Genomic DNA, 18,101 nt, shown 5'->3' with positions numbered 1-18,101 from the left:
CCCCCCCCTCACCCAGGAGCCCCAAGGGCGCGGGCAGTGACAGACGCAGCAGGGGGCCCAGCCGTGGGGCATCCCGGTACCTGTGCAGCATCTCGGCGACGCTGGAGAAACAGCCCAGGGAGAGGAGGACCAGGAGGGCCTTCGACTTCTGGTTGACTTGGGGAGAGCAAAGGTGGTCCACCCACCGCTTCAGAACATCGGCGCACTCGTCCGAGCTCAGCCGGACCTGGAGAGACGCCGTGTGAGCAAGACATCTGCACAGACACCCGCACCGATCACGCCACGCTCCTGAGACCGAGGCTGGGTGTGGCTTCACTGGCAACACCCTGAGGCCGCTGCTGACCACGACTGGGAGGGATAGGGCCGGCCTGCAGGCCTGGGGCCAGCACAGGGTGTGTGAGCCGGCTGCCACCTGGTCACCACCGTCACCAGTGGGAACTGCATCTCCCAATAAGAAGCAATGCAGTCTGTGCTCAAAAGAGCAGGAGGACGATTTGTAAGGAAATATTTGCAAAGCAGCTCTGCAGCCAAAACTGCTTCTAAAATCTCGAGTGTAAGGTTCAAGACTAAGGTTTCTACCCAAGCACTCAGGGCGCCCACAGGAACCGCCTACCTTGGCAAGCCACGCGGCCCGGCTCCACTCCCCGTAGGTCTGCAGGTAGCGGCAGGCATCCGCGGCCTTGTCAATCAGGCAGAGCAGCTGCACACCCTCTGGAAGACCCCGGGCAGCCCCGTGGGCCCCGCGCCCTCTGTCACCGCTGACAGTCAGATCACGCCTGACGCCACCCGGTCATTTCACCTGCTGGAGACCCCCGCTGCCCCCCATGACCAGGCAGAAGGCACACAGGTCAGGCACACGCCCTGGCTGTGAGCAGGTCGTCTCCTCGGCCAGGTGTGCCCGACTGGTGCCCACTGTCATTCCAGGGCCCCTTTCGCTCCTGAAAAGAGCTCTGACCCGAGCGATTAAGCTGGAGCTCTCTCCTCAAGAGCCAGCAACAGTCCTTCTCTCCCTCCAGGACCCACAGAAAAGGCAGAAATGTCCCCGATGATCTCATCTTTGCGGGGGCAGCCTGACTTCCCAGAACCTGGTGAACAGGCCCAGCTCGCTTACCTGCCAGCTTGCCGCTGGCGATCATGTTGGTGGCCACCAGCTTGATGGTGCTCTGGGAGGGGCCGGACGAGGTGACGGTGGTGACCAGGCAGGCCTTCAGCGCGTCGCAGTAGTAGTGCTGGTTGTCCGCGCTCGTCTCCAGCAGCAGCTGCACGGCCCTGTCTGTCTGGCAGGGACACGGTTCCTCCAATGACTCTCCCCCAACACCACCCGCAGGCTCACCGCCTGGACCCTGACGCTCCCGGCCCCAAGAGGACTTTCATTTCCAAGAACTCCCGACGCTCAGCTCAGGGGACGCACACTGAGCGTGCTCCTGCTCCTCCAGGCAGCGTGACCCGCCTGGCCTACAGGAGTGCCCGTCAGCTCCGGCCACCAACAGAACACACCGGGCCTCACTCAGCACCATGAGGCCCAAGTCACAAGCTGAGTAACCATATCGTTTCACTTTCTTAGAAGATGTGCTGGTCTGTCTTTGAGAGAAAGCCCACTTTATACTTTCAAAGAAATGCTATGGTGCATGTACGAGAGAGAGGGGGAGAAGGATACTATTTCACAGTCTTTGAATGAATCCTTCTTTATATATTAACAATGTATTTTGCAGAGAAAAATCCAGAGCAATCTCATATTTCTATAAAATCACAGTACAAGTAAGGTGCTATGTGCACGCACACGTGTGTGTGGGGGGGTGAGGGGGAGAGAGAGAGAGAGAGAGAGAGAGAGAGAGAGAGAGAGGGGTACGCGATGCTCTGAAATACGAAACAACCAGCAACTCCATGAAGCATGAAAAGCTGTACAAACTGACGTACTTGACCCAAGAGCAGGAGCTGGTCCGTGCACTTGCGCGTGTGATCGTAAGTCGACCGTTTCGCCTCCTGCAGATTAACCCTTTCCAGCTGAAATTTCTAGGGGGGAGAGGAGACGTGAACCTGGATTAAAAGACGTGATTATTTAAATTTCACTATACTTAGTACCTTCATTTATACTGACATCTCTGACTTCTGAGTCATTAACCACCTTCACGGAAGGACTGGGACAGCAGGTGAGCCTGCCGTTCACACAGGCTGCCCTCAGACAGCACCTGGGAGCAGCTGGGAAGCCCTGTGAGCGCCGAGTGTGCCACAGATTCAACGTCAGGAAGCTGCCCTTTCATATATGAAAAGCACATTCGAGCCAAGAGAAAGAAATATCTGTTCTTTACAGAAAATAATAAGAGAGAATAAACCTAAGTCAAAATTTTTTAGGCAAAGAAAAAAATAAGACTGCTAATAAAATTTCAGTGTATTAAAAAATCTAGAAACATTCATAAACGTTTCAAGTCCTGGGTCCAGCCTTTTTTATGCAAATGTGGGCATGGGCTCATTCTATTTTGCGGATTTTAACTTAGTTCCAAAGTTTCCCAAGGAAGAGGCTTACAGACACGTAAGCCATCGGGAGCCAGCGCTCAGGGCTAAATCGCGTGGGAATGCGCCACGGCACCTGGAAGTAGGCGTTCTCACAGAGCACGTCATAGCAGATGTCCAGCGGGTTGCTTGCCCGGTCCCGAGGGGCAGCTTCCTGGGCAGCGGGGGTGCTGGCCGGCTTCTCCTGGGACCAGCTGTGCAGGTAGTGGGCGGCCACGGTCCAGAAGTGCAGCTCCGACTCATCGCCGTAAAGCCTGCGGAGGCAAAGCCAAGCGTCCACGGGACCACCTGGCAGGCGGCCTGGACAGGCTCTCCGCGCACCTGAACCCCGGGCTCAGTGCTGCCACGTGACCGGGGGGTGGGGGGGCGGGCTGGCTCGGAGAAGGTGCTGAAGCAGCAAGTCCTCCAGGCCTGTGCCCGGCCCGAACCATACAGGGGCCTGGCCGCAGAGGGTCCCTCAGCCCCAGGCCTCTCCACGGTGCCCAGAGCAGCGCATCTAGAAGCCTGGGCCACGAGAGGCCCAGTTTGCATGAGCGCCTTTCCCTCAGAGCCACAGCACACACGGAGGAGGTTCTGGGCTAACTGCCCACACGAGGTCTGGAGACAGTGTCCATTGTCCTCCGGGGAGTGGAGGGAAATGTCTTTTCACAGGTGACAATCCACTGTACATGAAAGTACCGGTGATCGACTCTCATGTCACTCATCAGCATGACATCACCGAAGTACATGCCCTTATAGCTGATGCTGTAAGAAGCTGTCTGTGAGGGAGTCTTCTCAACAGATAAGACCTAGATCTCACGTTTAAATGTGATGTTTATTCTATTTGTTACTACTTTAAAAATTGTCATATTAAAGGATAAACTACAATATATTTTTCTAATCTAAGAGAGTTTGGTCTTAACTAAAAATCCATAAAAGAAATGAGTTAGCCAATTCTGTCTCTTATACAGAATTCTTTTTAAAATATATGGTTTTTTAAAGATTGACATTAGAGAGAGAGGGAGAGGAAGATAGAAACATCGATGAGAGAGAAACATCCTGGGGCCGCCTCCTGCAAGTCCCCTTGGGGGATTAAGCCCACAGCCCAGGCCCCGGCCCTGATTGGGAATCAACCGCTACCCCTGATGCCAGGACAACACTCAGCCAGCTGGGCCACAGGGCCAGGCTCTGCACCGAATCTTTCGGAGAGTGTTACCTCGAAACCAGCAGGCATCTTTGCAGAAGAGTGAATTCCGGATCGAGCAAGAGTTTCTTTATGTCACTGCAGACGAATCCAAAGGCAAGAAAAACATTTAATTGAGGAATAAAGCAAGGGGATCAATCAACAGGCTCTAGAAATGGGAAATTCCACTCAAAGACTGTGTTTAGAACTCATAGAAGTGCCTTTGCCTGCAACGTCACTGACATTACGGAGCTCTGGAGCCTACAGCGTGTCTGGCCTGGAGGGTCCGTCACACACCGGGCTGAGGCTCTGACGGTGGCTGACCTTGTGACACTTAGACTCAGTTTTGAAAATGGGAGCAGCTGCCCAACTACAGGAGCAGGGATGTCACCAGGAGCAGCGCGTGCTGAGAGAAGCACATTCAGCATTTGCTTCTGAAACTCTCCAGATGTAAAATGTTTAAGGAAGAAGGGCCAGTGTTTTTATAAACTGATATTCTAAGATAGCCAAATACAGAACATTCATAAAGGAGGGATATTCTTTAAATCTATCCTTTTCCATTTAAACACACGTTAACCTTTGCCTAGAGAAAACAAGTATTATTTGGCATTTGATCTCAATAAAGCATTCTATTATGGCGACCTTATTAACTGTTATAATTAGGTGTAACAGCCTCTGGATTGCATTCATGTGTTCGGTGTTACCAAGAACTCCTTGGGGACCCGTATGCCTCCACTTCCTTTGCAACATTATTCCTACAGAATTCTCCCGGCTCGTGGCTGCTGGAGCACTGAATTCCTCACCAGGACTGTGCCCGGCCCTGGACAGAGAGCCCACTTTAGGAGCAGGAAGTGGGCACACAGACCGCCTGGGCATGTCCTCGCATGAGCTCACGGGGTTTGTGGTGGCGCAGCCTGAGCCAGGGCATGCTCGCCCCAGCTCTGTTCCTGCCCAGCAGGAGACCAGGGCCCCGGCCCCCAGGAACGAGCTGAGACAGACCAGTCAGTCACTTCCCAACCACCAGGCTCCAGGGACACAAGCCCCGGCCACACGTGTCTCCTGAACTGCGACTTGTCTTCATTTTAAACAGCCTGACTGATACTTTCCTTTCTCATCTTATCTTCGAATCTTCTAAAGACACAACTGGAGTGCTTACTTGGACAACGAATTCAGCTGCTCTTGAAGGAGGCTCTTTATTTCTTCATTTTCTGGATAATCCCTGCACAGGAGAGATTCTGAGTGAGTTCCTTATTTCTTCACTTACAACCATGTTCACCAGAAAAAAGTTGTGTTAATTAGAGAAACCACCTCTTTGTAGCCTTGGTTAACCCCTGGCTGCAGACCAAACAGCAGCACTGTCCTCAGGGACCCACCCTTCATCTTCGGTGTTGGCTCTGCCTCATTTCATCAAAACAAAGACACGGGTAAAGTGAGTCCCTCTGATTTCAAGAAACCAGAAGACTTAACAGTGGGCGCCCAAACCAGCAGGTTGAGATCGTGTTAGTAACAAGTTCACGACGACCAGCGGCGTCGGCGGCCTCCGCTCCACCACAGGGCGCTCCTTCCAGGCCAACACGCCCTGAGAGCAGGCACGCGGGCCCATCGGGGGTTCCTTCCCCTGGAGAGAATGCCTGCCTTGCACCCCACACGGTACAAGTGCAGGAAGGAACACGTGTGGGTGTACACACACCTGCTAACGATCCTTCCTGCGGATGCTTTTTTACGAGGCAGGCACTGAAACGTACAGAACAAAACCCCTGAGCTGGGCCATTCTGGGCCACTCTTGGCGCTTTTAAAAAGACGCCCTCTCCGGTCCTGGGGTGCAGCCACTGCTGACTCTCACGGACGTCCTTCACCCCCAAGGAGATGACAAAGGAAAACGGAAGTGCAGACACTTACACGTGAGAAATATCCAACAAGTACTGTCCGCTCCACGGCTGGTGCAGCAAGAACGCCTTCAGGGCGAGGGAGGCTCTTGGGACCAGGAGATGCGGGCACCACACAGGCTCTGGACACACACACACACACACACACACACACACAGTTATTTTAAGAAAACACAACTGTTATACTACTGCTAGAGGCCTGGTGTGCGAATTTGTGCACCAATGAGGTCCTTCGGCTGACCTGCAGGATTGGGCTGAAACCGGCTCTCCGACATCCCCTGAGGGGTCCCAGACTGCAAGAGGGCGCAGGCCAGGCCGAGGGACCCCACCCACCGGTGCATGATCGGGGCCGGGGAGGGACCTCGGGAGGGCTCCAGGGTGTGTCCGCCCCATCTTGCTCAGTTCCAATCGGCCGGACCCCAGCAGCAAGCTAACCTACTGGTTGGAGCTCTGCCCCTGGCAGTCAGTGCACGTCATAGCGAGTGGTTAAGTGGCCTTAGCATATCATTAGCATATTACGCTTTGATTGGTTGAACGGACGACCGGATGACTGGACACTTAGCATATTAGGCTTTTATTATAGAGGATGAAGCTTCAGCTACAGTTTACAGAGTATGGTGGCAGGGGAGAGTGTGGCCAACATAATCACCACTAAGACACACAAGTGGAGAGATTCTTCCTCAAACTAAAATTTTTCTCTTTCAAAGACCCGGCGTCCTGTGTGGTACAGGATAGTTATCCCACCGAGTGACAGACCCACTGCAACCATTCAGCAGGTGCCAGACTTGACCATCCAATGGCTGCTTTTCTGAGACCATTAAACCAGGGTGGCCCTCACCCTGAGCTGCCGGCTGCAGGGCCAGGCCACTCGGGCCCGGTGTGTGCTCAGGCCTCACTGAGAAGGGCCCTTGAACAAAAGACCCATCTTCCGGACTCTGGGCCCTGGAATCCCGACGCCCAGTGGTCGGCTTCCTGAGGACACTGACAAGCTGCCTGTTTTCAGTAAGTTTCTGTGCGAACAAACAGGAGACCCAGAACTCCAACCCAACACCTGGACTCTGACTCCCGACAGGGCCGCACCCCCACACTCCCGCCTGGAGACAGCCCTCTGGGATCCACGGCCCCTCCCGCACCCCGCAGAGCCCTCTTCCAGGATCCTGGGGACAGGTGCACCCACAGGAGTACAGGAATCCGCACCAGGGCTGCCTCAGTGCGACGCAGCCCACGCTGTGCGGTCCGGTCCCGCCTCTGTCTCTGGCTCCTGAGCACTGGGAGCACGGTCACAGGGAATGAGCTCGTCTCTCATTTGATTTTAATTAATTTACATTTAAAATGTAACACCTGCTCAGTCATGTAGGAATACTGGAAGAATCTGGCTACAGCACTACTCTCTCAGCTGTAACTTTTATAAACTCTACATACGACTAACATGCATTTTGGCTGAGAACCTGCCTCCGAACTGAGATACGCTCTAAATGAAAATACACTGGAGTTTAAAGACTAAGTACTGAAAAATGTAAAATATCTCATTAGTAATTTTTAATAATGATTTTATGTCAAAATGATATAATTTTGTATATACTGGCTTAAATACAATTCTTATTAAAATCAATTTCATCTGTTTCTTCTTTAATGTGGTACCGGGAAATTTAAATTTATGTGGTGCACCTTGTACTTCTATTGGACAGCACTGCTTCAGAACACTTCATTCTATGTAGTTAAGTATAAATTAAATCACAGATAAAATATTTTATGTGAACTTTTCAATTTCAAAGTTGGAAAGTGGTCAAGAGTGTTTCTAATACTACTTTTTTCCACAACCGACAGTTTTACTATTGATTCAACGAAATTACCTAAAATGCAGTTCGCATTCAAAAGTGCTCTGTGAGCCTCACGTGCCCGAGAGCTGTGTTTTCAGAACCCCAGGGCCTGATGAGGGGCCCCGCCTGCACGGTCTCGCCCTGTCTCGTCTCCGAGGCTACAGGACAGACCTCCCACTTTGCTTCTGATCTCTCAAGCTGTTTTCATTTTTAAAGAGTTGTAAGATAGGCATCAGCATTCACTAACACTCAGAACACTTTCCAGAGTGACTTTCCAATGACAGAGGGTTGCCAGGGCATGAGGCTCGTCTCTGGGAAGCAGCAGCCCACCCCAGAGCTGTGCCCTCTGATGAGCTCCCCTAAATTCCGAGTCAGCCGTTTTTATGAAGGCAAACTTCTCTCATCTTTTGAAAAAGCACCCAGCAGTGGGCCCAAGAAGGCCCGTGGGAACTGGAGCTGGGAATGACCTCAGTGATGACAAGGGCCCAGCATCTCCACGAGCAGCACCCCAGCTTCAACCCCTTCCACTCAGACCCGGAGTGGACGGGTCAGCCAGGACGGAGGAACAGAAGCCGCTCTCCCCCCCGGAGAGGAGCCTGCACGGAATAAAGCTCCATCCCCAGAGTCCATACCCGTGAGCTCCTGCTCATCCACCCTGACGCAGGTGGACTTCATGGACATCTCCAGAACGCGCAGGCACCCGTCGTCTGAGGCCAAGACCACCTTGTCTGACGTGCACCAGTCCACGTCCAGCACCCGGAAGGTCACGCTCCTCCCGCTGCGTAAGCTGCTCACCATCTGTACCTTCAGGAATGAATGTGATGTCACTCTCAGGAGGAGCAGAGGGTGCTCATCTTCTGATCAGTCACAGCCAAGGCCCAGGGCCAGGGCAAAACCGAAGACTCTGGCGTCTGTCTGCCTCCCACATGCAGGCTGCACCTTAAAGGTCCCAAAGGCATGATAACATTTAAAGTCCGTTGAGCTGTCCCCCTTGGAACAGAAACTCTGTGAAGGGACATATCAGAGGAGGAAACTGTCCTCAGTCTGACAGCCCACCATGCAGTCACTGCTGAAGCGGGCGGCTCCCTCCGCGGCACCCAACCTGGACCTACCTCCTTAGCGTCCCACACCTCAGCTCCGTCGTTGTACATGGCAACTAACTTCTGGTTCCCTTTCCCAGGGGCAAAGCGGATCTTCCTCACCCAACTGCGGTGGGTCGGGATCCCTCTGAGGACACACACAGCACAGTGTGAGGAGAGATGGACACGGGAAACTCTGGCCAGCATCTATTTCTGTTTCTGTTTCTGACAAGGTCTGTGCTGGGACAGCCACTTCACCTCCTGGGACGGGCCAATCTGACAGAAGGCTCTGCCCTCCCAGCAGCTGGAATAACGTCCCTGCGCCTCTGCATGGACCCCCTGCAGGGACGAACCACCCAGAGGCTGGCTGGGCCCAGGGCCTTCCTCCCAAGTTCAGTGACAGGAGACTCATATCGAGAGGTTACTTTTTTTAAAACCAGATAACAAGAATGCATTCTGAGCTCATACCTGGATACTCTGCCTTTCAAATCCCAAAAATTTAAATTTCCATCCATATCTCCAAGGACTAACATATCACCTTTCCAAGCGATGCAGGTAATACTACCCATGCTTCCCTAGAAAAGAACAGCAACAAGTACACATAAACTCCCCTCATAAGCTGTCATAACAGAACAATGTTTTTACTTAAGAACCCTGATAAAATAATGACATTTTAGTAATAATTATAAATGGTTTGCTTTATTATGAATGCAATCAACACTAAAAGAGCTACCTAGCATATCACTTTCAACAGTGAAAAACCAGACTTCGACTTGATGGATAGGAAGTTATCTGAACTAGCTTTACAGAGAAGGGATGCCCTGGAGGAAGAACTATCTGCAAGAAAAGAAACTGAAAGATAAAAGAAAGAGAAGGAAAGGCAACCCTGACCGAGAGCTCTGGTCTCCACCTTCTCTCTCCCTGCAAAGGAGACACAAATCCCCAGGGGAAGCCACAGCGGCTTCACAACAACCAGGCAGCGAGTTTTCTACTGAGGCAGCGGGTTCAGCCTGTGGCCCCCGGGAACAGTGGGGGCGAAGAGACTGCACCCGCACAGGCACCTGCACACTGGGACCCAGAGCCGTGCAAAGCAGGCCCGTGCGGAGGCAGGTCAGGCAGACACGACTGGCCCTCGAGGTGGGAGGACCAGCAGCGGCAGCACAGACCCCGAGGCTGTGGGGTGGAGCCGAGGAGCCTGGGCTGGAACCCCAGCTTAACACTGAACTTGCTGTGTGACGTGGGCATGTTACTTCATCTTTCTGTCTTGGATTTTATCATCAATAAAGTGGGGCAAGTCATGAAACTTAGGAGTTCCCATTAGTATTAATGAAAGTATACAGGCCACGGCCTTAAAATAATGCCTGCCACACAGTACAGGGTCCACACACATTAGCCATTAAATAGTATTATTGCTCCATTACTTCTTTATTAAACAGTGTCTTGTGTTGGCTGCTATGGAGCAGTGTAAGAACGCACACAGTCAGTTCTCTAGGGAAGCAGCACGTGGAGCACTGGCCACGGCTGTGAGGCCACGGCTGTGAGGCCACGGCATATGAGCAAGTTCCATCAGTGACAGTGCCTCCTTAGACACTGAACTTGCTCACATTAACTTTTTCTGAAATAGCTTTCCAGCTTAGGTATGGCTTCACCGGGTACGGAACCAACAAAATCTCTGACAAGAAGGCTCAGTAAAGACGTGCTCGAGGCTGGACTCACGTCGGGTGGGATCCGAGCGCTGTCCTTCACGGAGTTGCCCTCGACAGTGAAGTGGTAGACTTGGCCGTCGTTGTCGGTGAACACGAAGTGCTCCCGGGCCGAGATGTTCTGACTGAGCTCAGATTTACTCTCCGCCTCCTGCAGCAAGCTTTGGGGTAAAATGAGGTAAAAATACTTCATCTCCTTAGAGTGACACCTTGACTAATTAACTCATCCAAACCACAGGTGCATTAATGGGGGGAAGGGGGCGTTCCAAAACCATTTTTAAAAAAGCGGAAGCTGATGACAGGAAAACACAAACCACTCCCCAGTAGCCCTCCCGGGAGGACATGCACCACGGGGAGGAGCAGCCTCCATCCCCACAGGCGACCCCTCCTCGCTGCTGCTGCTACAGGCTCTCTCCGCAGTGGTGGGGGCCCTTCCCTGACCCGTCATTCTCTGGGACGGTTTTATTTGGAAAGCTGGTGGGGATGGGTGAGAACAGTAATACATGTAAAATTCTGAATGTTTTCTTTGGTGCACATCAATGACCACATGATCTCTGTATGTTCAAGGCTACGCTTGTTTTACTGTCAGGAGCGGACGTGTATGGAACAGAATGACCACGTCACGAAGAGACATGACGAAGGCACTGACCGCACTGAGCAGTGCGGCAGCGACGACGCAGGAAGCTGGGTGAGGACTGAACACCCACAAGGCAGGGTGCCGTGCCTCTGGAGGGCCTCGGGGGGCACTGGTCAAGCTCCCCCGGTGACCCGGGCATCACGGGTGGCAGTGGCGCAAGGGCACACGCACCCGATCACAGACGACTCTGCAATGCTCAGCTCCGCGTCAGAGACCACGGTCTGGCGGGCCATGGCCTCGCGGGTGGCCAGCTGCTTCTTCCTCAGGCTCTTCAGGTTGTGGGACGGGGACCACTCCTGTGAAGCGAGACCCGGCACGCGCTCAGTGTCCTTCCAGAGCAGCACTTACTATTAATTATTATAATTAATACGCGTCACTTACTACTGCTGCCCGTGAGCTCACAGTTGTACCTCTTTACAGAGAAGCTGAATGAATGCATTTTCATGACAGCTTAAGGCAGACGGTTTTCATAATCTACCTCTACCTCTTGTACCTTTCATCTTTAATTAGAGCTTAAGGTAGAAGAATTTAATGGCAAACTTCTAAAAAGTCTAACCTTTTGATACTATCTTTTTATGAACTGAAAGTAATAAATTCAATGATGTATCTCCTAGCCCCACTCTCCACCCCACAGCCTTGGTGCCAGGGAGAGAGGAGGGTGTTCTCTGCTCACTGCATCATCACCTGCAGGTCCACCTCCAACCTCTCGCTTTATTGACTGCTGTTGCATGCCCACCTACTTTAATGCCTTTAGTCTAATACCTTCTCATATGTATAAACTAGAGGCCCAGTGCACGAATTCATGCACCAGTGGGGTCCCTCAGCCTGGCCTGCAGGATTGGGCCGAAACCGGCTCTCCGACATCCCCCAAGGTGTCCCGGATTGCGAGAGGGAGCAGGCTAGGCCAAGGGACCTCACCGGTGCACGATTGGGGCAGGGGAGGGACGTGGAAGGTTGGCCAGTCGGGGAGTGACCGTGGGAGGGCTCCAGAACATGTCCAGCCCATCTCGCTCAGTCCGAATCGGCTGGACCCCAGCAGCAAGCTAACCTACTGGTTGGAGTGTCTGCCCCTGGTGGTCAGTGCACGTCATAGCAAGCGGTTGAGCTGCCTTAGCACATCCTATCGTATATAATAAAAGGCTAATATGCAAATAGACTGAACGGCGGAACAACCAAACAACCAGTCACTATGATGTGCACTGACCACCAGGCGGTGTGCGCAGAACATGGCAGGCATTGGCAGCAGGCGGCAGAGCATGGAACATGGCGGGTGTCAGCCGCAGCAGGATGGTGGAGCAGGTGAGCGGGGGTGCCAGTCCAAGGTGGGACACCGGTCGCTGTCACTGGGGCGAGCCTCTGTGGTTACTGAAAATTCTTTGCTCCCGCACACCGCTGTCCCACCCGGTGCTCGCACCCGCTGTCAGCGCCCAGTACCAACCCCGATCACTCGACACTGTCAGCAGATGTGAGCGGAGGCTGCCGGCCCCGATGGCCCCTCAGGGCTTCTCCACCTTCCCCTGCTCCTAAGGAGCGATCAGGGCCGGCAGCCGCCTCGCACACCTGCTGCCGGCGCCGGAGCTGCCGCTCACACCCGCTACTGGCACTGGCCCCAATCGCTCCACGCCCTCAGTGCGTGGGAGTGGTGGTGGCGGGAACAGGGCTGCCGGCAGACGGGACCAGGGACGCAGCAGGAGGGGCCGGGCAGGGGCATGAAGGATGAGCCGAGACCTGCCCCTGTGCCCACCGCAGGCTCGTGGCCCATAGTTCCTTTCAAGGTGCATGAATTTGTGTACTGGGCCCCTAGTCATTAGCATATTATGCTTTGATTGGTTGAATGGCCAACCGGACAACCAAACACTTAGCATATTAGGCTTTTATTATATAGGAGTAGCATGTAGCTATTCTGTACGCGTTTGTAACTTACATAAGTAGCACTGTGCTATCCATCCTGCTCCTCAAACATCTGGACTTGCACTAATGTAATATTAGCTTAACACATCCAAGAATATGAGCTATCTTCTTTATTTAGATCATCTTCTTTGGACATACATTTTTACAAGAAAATATATGGCAATAATGATTTCAATTTAAGGTAAAGAAAACTATTCACCACACATACACATACCTAAGTAAACGGTCTAGTTCTGAAATTGTAACTTACCAAAGCGGTTACCCCGGGGAAGGCTCTGGACATTTCTCTAAGAATGGTACAAGTCCTAACATCCCATAACTCCAGCGGTTTATCTTTGAATACAACTGCCAAATACTGCCTGAAATAAACAAAATTACTAAATAAGTGCCTTTTTGCAACATTTTCACCATACGTAGTACAAGTAAAAAGTTCAGTAAATCGCCAAAACCGGTGTGGCTTGGTGGATAGAGCGTCGGCCTGCGGACTGAAGGGTCCCGAGTTCGATTCCGGTTAGGGGCATGTACCTGGGTTGCGGGCACATCCCCAGTGGGAGATGTGCAGGAGGCAGCTGGTCGATGTTTCTCTCTCATCGATGTTTCTGACTCTCTGTCTCTCTCCCTTCCTCGCTGTAAAAAATCAATAAAATATATTTTTAAAAAAAAAAAGTTCAGTAAATCAAAAAACTCAGCTGACACTTTCTAAACAGACAATTTACACTAACATCTCGCCCTCGTGGTAAAGCCATGGAGGGAAAGCTCCAAGATGACCTCTGGGAGCCACGGAGCCATGTGGGCAAGGAGCCAGCGCAAAAGGAAGATCAGGAAAGGCAGGAGTCCACCTGGAGCCGCAGCGGCTCGCCCCTCCCAGGCCGGGGCGCTCACACACGACAGAGAACCCACTGCTGCCCCGAGGGGAACGGTGCAGGCGGGGGGAAGGGCGGGTGGAAGTGACACAGAGTCGCTATCTGCCGACGCTGGGCAGGTGTGACAGCAGCAAAGCCCCTGTGCTCAGTGCGTCAGAGGCTCAGGTTCGCCTGCTCAGGACCACGGCCGCACTCGGTCATCCTGTGGCCGCAGACAAACCCTGTTCCGGCTTGCCTGCCTCACCGAGTGCCGGGAGGAGGAAAGGGGCAGCACAGGGGAGAGAGTGTTACGAACCTCGGTGGACTGTGCGGTGCAGTGCTCCCTGCTTATTATAAAGGCATCTGAGGCCTGTAGGTCAATACCTGACGAAAGACAGAATCTGGGGCATGCTAGAAAGGTCATTATGGAAGAGACGTATTTTGACAATAAGAAAACGGCTTTCACAAATGGCAAAGGGCTGGAAAGCACGCAGGGTTTGGGGGAAGCCGCTGCCTGAAGGGCAGAGTTTCTGAGAGCAATCAAGCGCGAGGAAGAAGACTGAAGTGTGAACCGGATCGCAATCATAGACCTAACGCACCCTGACGTGCCAGCGGGGTGAGCAGAGTTACTCTGTAGAGAGCGGTGGGGCTCTGGAGGCTTTCACTCAGGGAGAACGCGATCCGCGGCATTAGATTTGTGAATTCAGCGGCACGTGTGGCGTCAAGACTGATGGCCCGAGCAGAGATCTGAGCCCAAACAGTTCAACCGAGCAATTCCCAAACCTTTTAGTCTCAGGGCTCCTTTACATTTTTTAAAATTATTGAGAACCTCCCCCAAACAACTGTGTTTGTGGGGGTTATAACAATTGATATTTTGCATAGTAGAAATTATGCCTAATAAATAAAAACTACATTAATTCATTTAAAATGAAAAAAACAACAACTGGCAAAATGGTCACTTTAAACATAAGCCACTTTGATAACTACATTAAATATAAATGTCAGAGCAAAGAGAAAAACAAACCCCAACTATATGCTGTCTATAAGAAATCAACCTTACATATAAGTGAAAGGTTAGAAAAGATAGCCCCTAAACACTGAGGGAGAGAGCTGGAGTGGTGACCCTGGACAGACAACTCCAAATTACTTTTGATCAGAGAATTACCAAACATAAATAGGACATTTCACAATAATAAAAAAGTCAACTAATCAAAAGTATGTAGCAAGATCAAATATGTATGTGCCTAAAACCAAAGCTGTAAAATACTTAAAGAAGTTTAGGGGACTCTATCCCCCTCCCCACATGGGAGTCTGTACATGTTCTTCAGTAAATTTCCACCTTTGCCATATCAAAAAAAAATAAAATAAAATACTCAAAGAAGTTTAGATCTTTGAGAAATAAACCCGCAAGTTCAAAATTTCAACACTCACCTGTCTCTTAGTAAGAGATAGAAAAGCAGATGGAAAATCAGTAACAACCATAAACCACCGTGGACAGACATGTATGGAATATTCTAATCCCCACAGCACACACGGCCTCTCCAGGTGCACGTGCACAGGCACCAAGGTGGACCATGTTCTGGGCCATGGAACAACGACGTGAAATTTAAAAGGGCTGAGGTAGAATAAAACATGCTTCCCGACTCTAACGGGAACTAGAAGTTAAGAGAAAAAGACCTGGAAAACCTCCAAACATTTTGAAATGAAACACTGTATCTATAATTATCCCATGGAAATTTTAAAGTATTATAAAATAAATTAAAATGAAAATAATCTTATCAAAATAAGTGCAGGGTACAGGAAAAATAGTGCTTATTACAGCATTAAATGCTTACTTTAAATCTTTCTTTACAGAAAGACCTTACTTAGTTCAATCATCTAAGGTTCTACCTTAAAAAGAAGAATGTATTAAACCCAAAGCAGAAGAAAAGGAAAAGATAACTATGGCCGTCTATGAAATAGAAAATCGAAAACCACAGAGAAAAAGAAACTAAAGGAGTTTCTTTGAAAAGATCATGAAATTGATCGACACGATTTATTGATATCAGCAATGAAACAGACATCACTCAGATCACAGACATTAAAGAATAAGAGAATATGATAACAAGTTAATATCTAGCCGTAACCGGTTTGGCTCAATGGATAGAGCATCAGCCTGTGGACTGAAAGGTCCCAGGTTCGATTCCGGTCAAGGGCATGTACCTTGGTTGTGGGCACATCCCCAGTAGGGGGTGTGCACGAGGCAGCTGATCGATGTTTCTAACTCTCTATCCCTCTCCCTTCCTCTCTGTAAAAAATCAATAAAATATATTAAATAAAAAAAACAACAACAAAAACAAAGCATACTATGTTAATGATAATGCTAAGGCAGTTCAACTGCTCGCTATGACATGCACTGACCGCCAGAGGGCAGATGATCCGACTGGTAGGTTAGCTTGCTGCTGGGGTCCAGGTGATAGGGACTGGGTGAGACAGGCTGGAGACACCCTGGAGGCCTACCACAGTCCCTCCTTTGAAAGGTCCCAGGTTCGATTCCAGTCAAGGGCATGTACCTGGGTTGCGGGCACATACCCAGTGGGGAGTGTGCAGGAGGCAGCTGATCGATGTTTCTCTCTCATCGATGTTTCTAATTCTCTAACCCTCTCCCTTCCTCTCTGTAAAAAATCAATAAAATATATTAAAAAAAAACACAAAAAAACAAGTTAATATCTATAAATTCAACAACATCAATGAAATAGATTACTTGAAATACAGCAACTACCAAAGTTCCTTGGGGGTAAAAAATTATATAAAGGGATAGGCAAAAGCAGGTTTACAGTTGTGCATACCTAAAACAGTTTATTCTTGTATTATTATTAATTACTAGAGGCCTGTTGCATGAAAAGATTCGTGCAATAGGCCTTCCCTTCCCCTGGCTGCCGGCACTGGTTTTCCTCCGGCACCCGGGACCCAGGCCTTCGCTGCTCTGGCCAGAGCTGCCTTCAGTCTTTGCTCCGCCGCTTCGCACCTACGTATGCAAATTAATTGCCATCTTTGTTGATTAGCCAATGGGAGGCGTAGCAAAGGTATTGTCAATTACCATGTTTGTCTATTATTAGATAGGATTATATTACTAGGTGCCTGATGCATGACATTCGTGCAAGGGGCTTGGCCCTCACGGCCCCAGCTGCCTCGGCCTTGCCCAGAAGGTTGTCCAGATGGTCGTTCTGCTGTTTGGTCTAATTAGCATATTACTAGCTCTTTATTATATAGGACTTCCCATATGAACAGCTGTGAACCTACCTTTGCCTCACCCTGTAATATAAGTTACATTCAATTTCCTTCGTGGATACAGAGTGCTCCCCTGGTGAATTCCTCTTTAAGGAAGAAATGATGATCAATCGCACACAAACTCGTGCAGAAAAAGAGGAGCGAAGCCTTCCAATGCAGCTACAAGGCCAACCCTCCCTCACTCCAGAGCCAGGCCAATGCCCTTCATGAACATAGATGCAAAGATCTCTGATAAAATACTAGCAAATCAAACCAGAATTTATTAAAAATTAGCAAATTACATCCGGTAACACATCATATCCCAGTGGAGTTCACTCAGGAATGGCAAGGTGGCTTACTGATGACTGACATTAAAGAAAACCTCAGTAAGTAGAGAGATACACCTTGTTCATGAATCACAAAACATAAGACGCAATTCTTCCCACAGCATCTATGGGTTCAATGCCACCCCAATCTAAAGCTTTTTTGGTTAAACAGATAAACTGATTCTATATTTTACATGGAAATGCAAAGGTCCTAGGAAAGCTTCAGTAATTTTGAAAACTATTTTAGAGAGTTTACTACTACTGTCTTTGGTCTTTCGGTTTTCATTTAGTCTTTATGGTTAATAATCCTGCTGTATATTCCTCTTGGAACAAAAAACTCAGACATGTCCTGGAGTTAAAACGGGTATAAATTACAAATAAAGGAAGTGAGTTCTTTCACTTAATAAACCACCATGAGGTGGAAGTACAACAGAATTTCATCATTTAACAAACTGCCTTTTCTGAGTGGGTGGCAGGATTTATGTCAATTTGCAGCAGAACAAAACAGGGCTGCTGATTTTACCACCTAATAAAATACGATCCACACAAATACCCTCATCTCTGTCGAAGTAGAGAAACAGAGACAGCAACTTGTCTTAGCTGGTGTTGCTCAGTGGATAGAGCCTCAGCCTGCAGGCTGAAGGGACCTGGGTTCCATTCCAGTCTGAGGGCACAGGCCTGGGTTGCAGGCTCAATCCCCAGTGTGGGGCGTGCAGGAGGCAGCCAATCAATGATTCTCTCTCATCATTGATGTCTCTCTCTCTCTCCCTTCCTCTCTGAAATCAATAAAAATATATTTTAAAAAAGAGATAGCAAATTAATTTTGTGATCAAATTATTTCCTTTGATATGGCTGCATGTCACCATCTGCTGGCATGAAGAGAGCCCCTATGGGTCTTAGCACATTCTCACTCTTAGAGATGACAGAGATTCCTTGAGATCCCACGGCAGTAACACCAGAGGGGTTTTTAGGTTG

General features: G+C 50.1%; 1 protein-coding gene across 1 annotated transcript in view; it reads right to left on the bottom strand.

The window, feature by feature from the left end:
• Nucleotides 1–18,101, bottom strand: part of WDR11 (WD repeat domain 11) — an 82,435-nt gene that overhangs the window by 3,287 nt on the left and 61,047 nt on the right. The window contains exons 14-27 of the mRNA XM_015560157.1: nucleotides 12,960–13,068; nucleotides 10,970–11,094; nucleotides 10,175–10,322; nucleotides 8,927–9,033; nucleotides 8,492–8,606; nucleotides 8,012–8,183; nucleotides 5,573–5,681; nucleotides 4,830–4,892; nucleotides 3,707–3,772; nucleotides 2,588–2,765; nucleotides 1,918–2,013; nucleotides 1,112–1,277; nucleotides 614–711; nucleotides 81–226 (exon numbers count right to left, since the gene is read on the bottom strand). Coding sequence (XP_015415643.1) covers nucleotides 81–226; nucleotides 614–711; nucleotides 1,112–1,277; nucleotides 1,918–2,013; nucleotides 2,588–2,765; nucleotides 3,707–3,772; nucleotides 4,830–4,892; nucleotides 5,573–5,681; nucleotides 8,012–8,183; nucleotides 8,492–8,606; nucleotides 8,927–9,033; nucleotides 10,175–10,322; nucleotides 10,970–11,094; nucleotides 12,960–13,068 — 1,698 coding nt within the window. The remainder of the gene's footprint in view (nucleotides 1–80; nucleotides 227–613; nucleotides 712–1,111; nucleotides 1,278–1,917; nucleotides 2,014–2,587; nucleotides 2,766–3,706; nucleotides 3,773–4,829; nucleotides 4,893–5,572; nucleotides 5,682–8,011; nucleotides 8,184–8,491; nucleotides 8,607–8,926; nucleotides 9,034–10,174; nucleotides 10,323–10,969; nucleotides 11,095–12,959; nucleotides 13,069–18,101) is intronic.

The sequence above is a fragment of the Myotis davidii genome, unplaced genomic scaffold, assembly GCF_000327345.1.
Source record: "Myotis davidii unplaced genomic scaffold, ASM32734v1 scaffold1055, whole genome shotgun sequence".
Taxonomy (NCBI): domain Eukaryota; kingdom Metazoa; phylum Chordata; class Mammalia; order Chiroptera; family Vespertilionidae; genus Myotis; species Myotis davidii.
The sequence above is the reverse complement of the archived record's forward strand: the minus strand, read 5'-3'. Positions and strand labels throughout refer to the sequence as shown.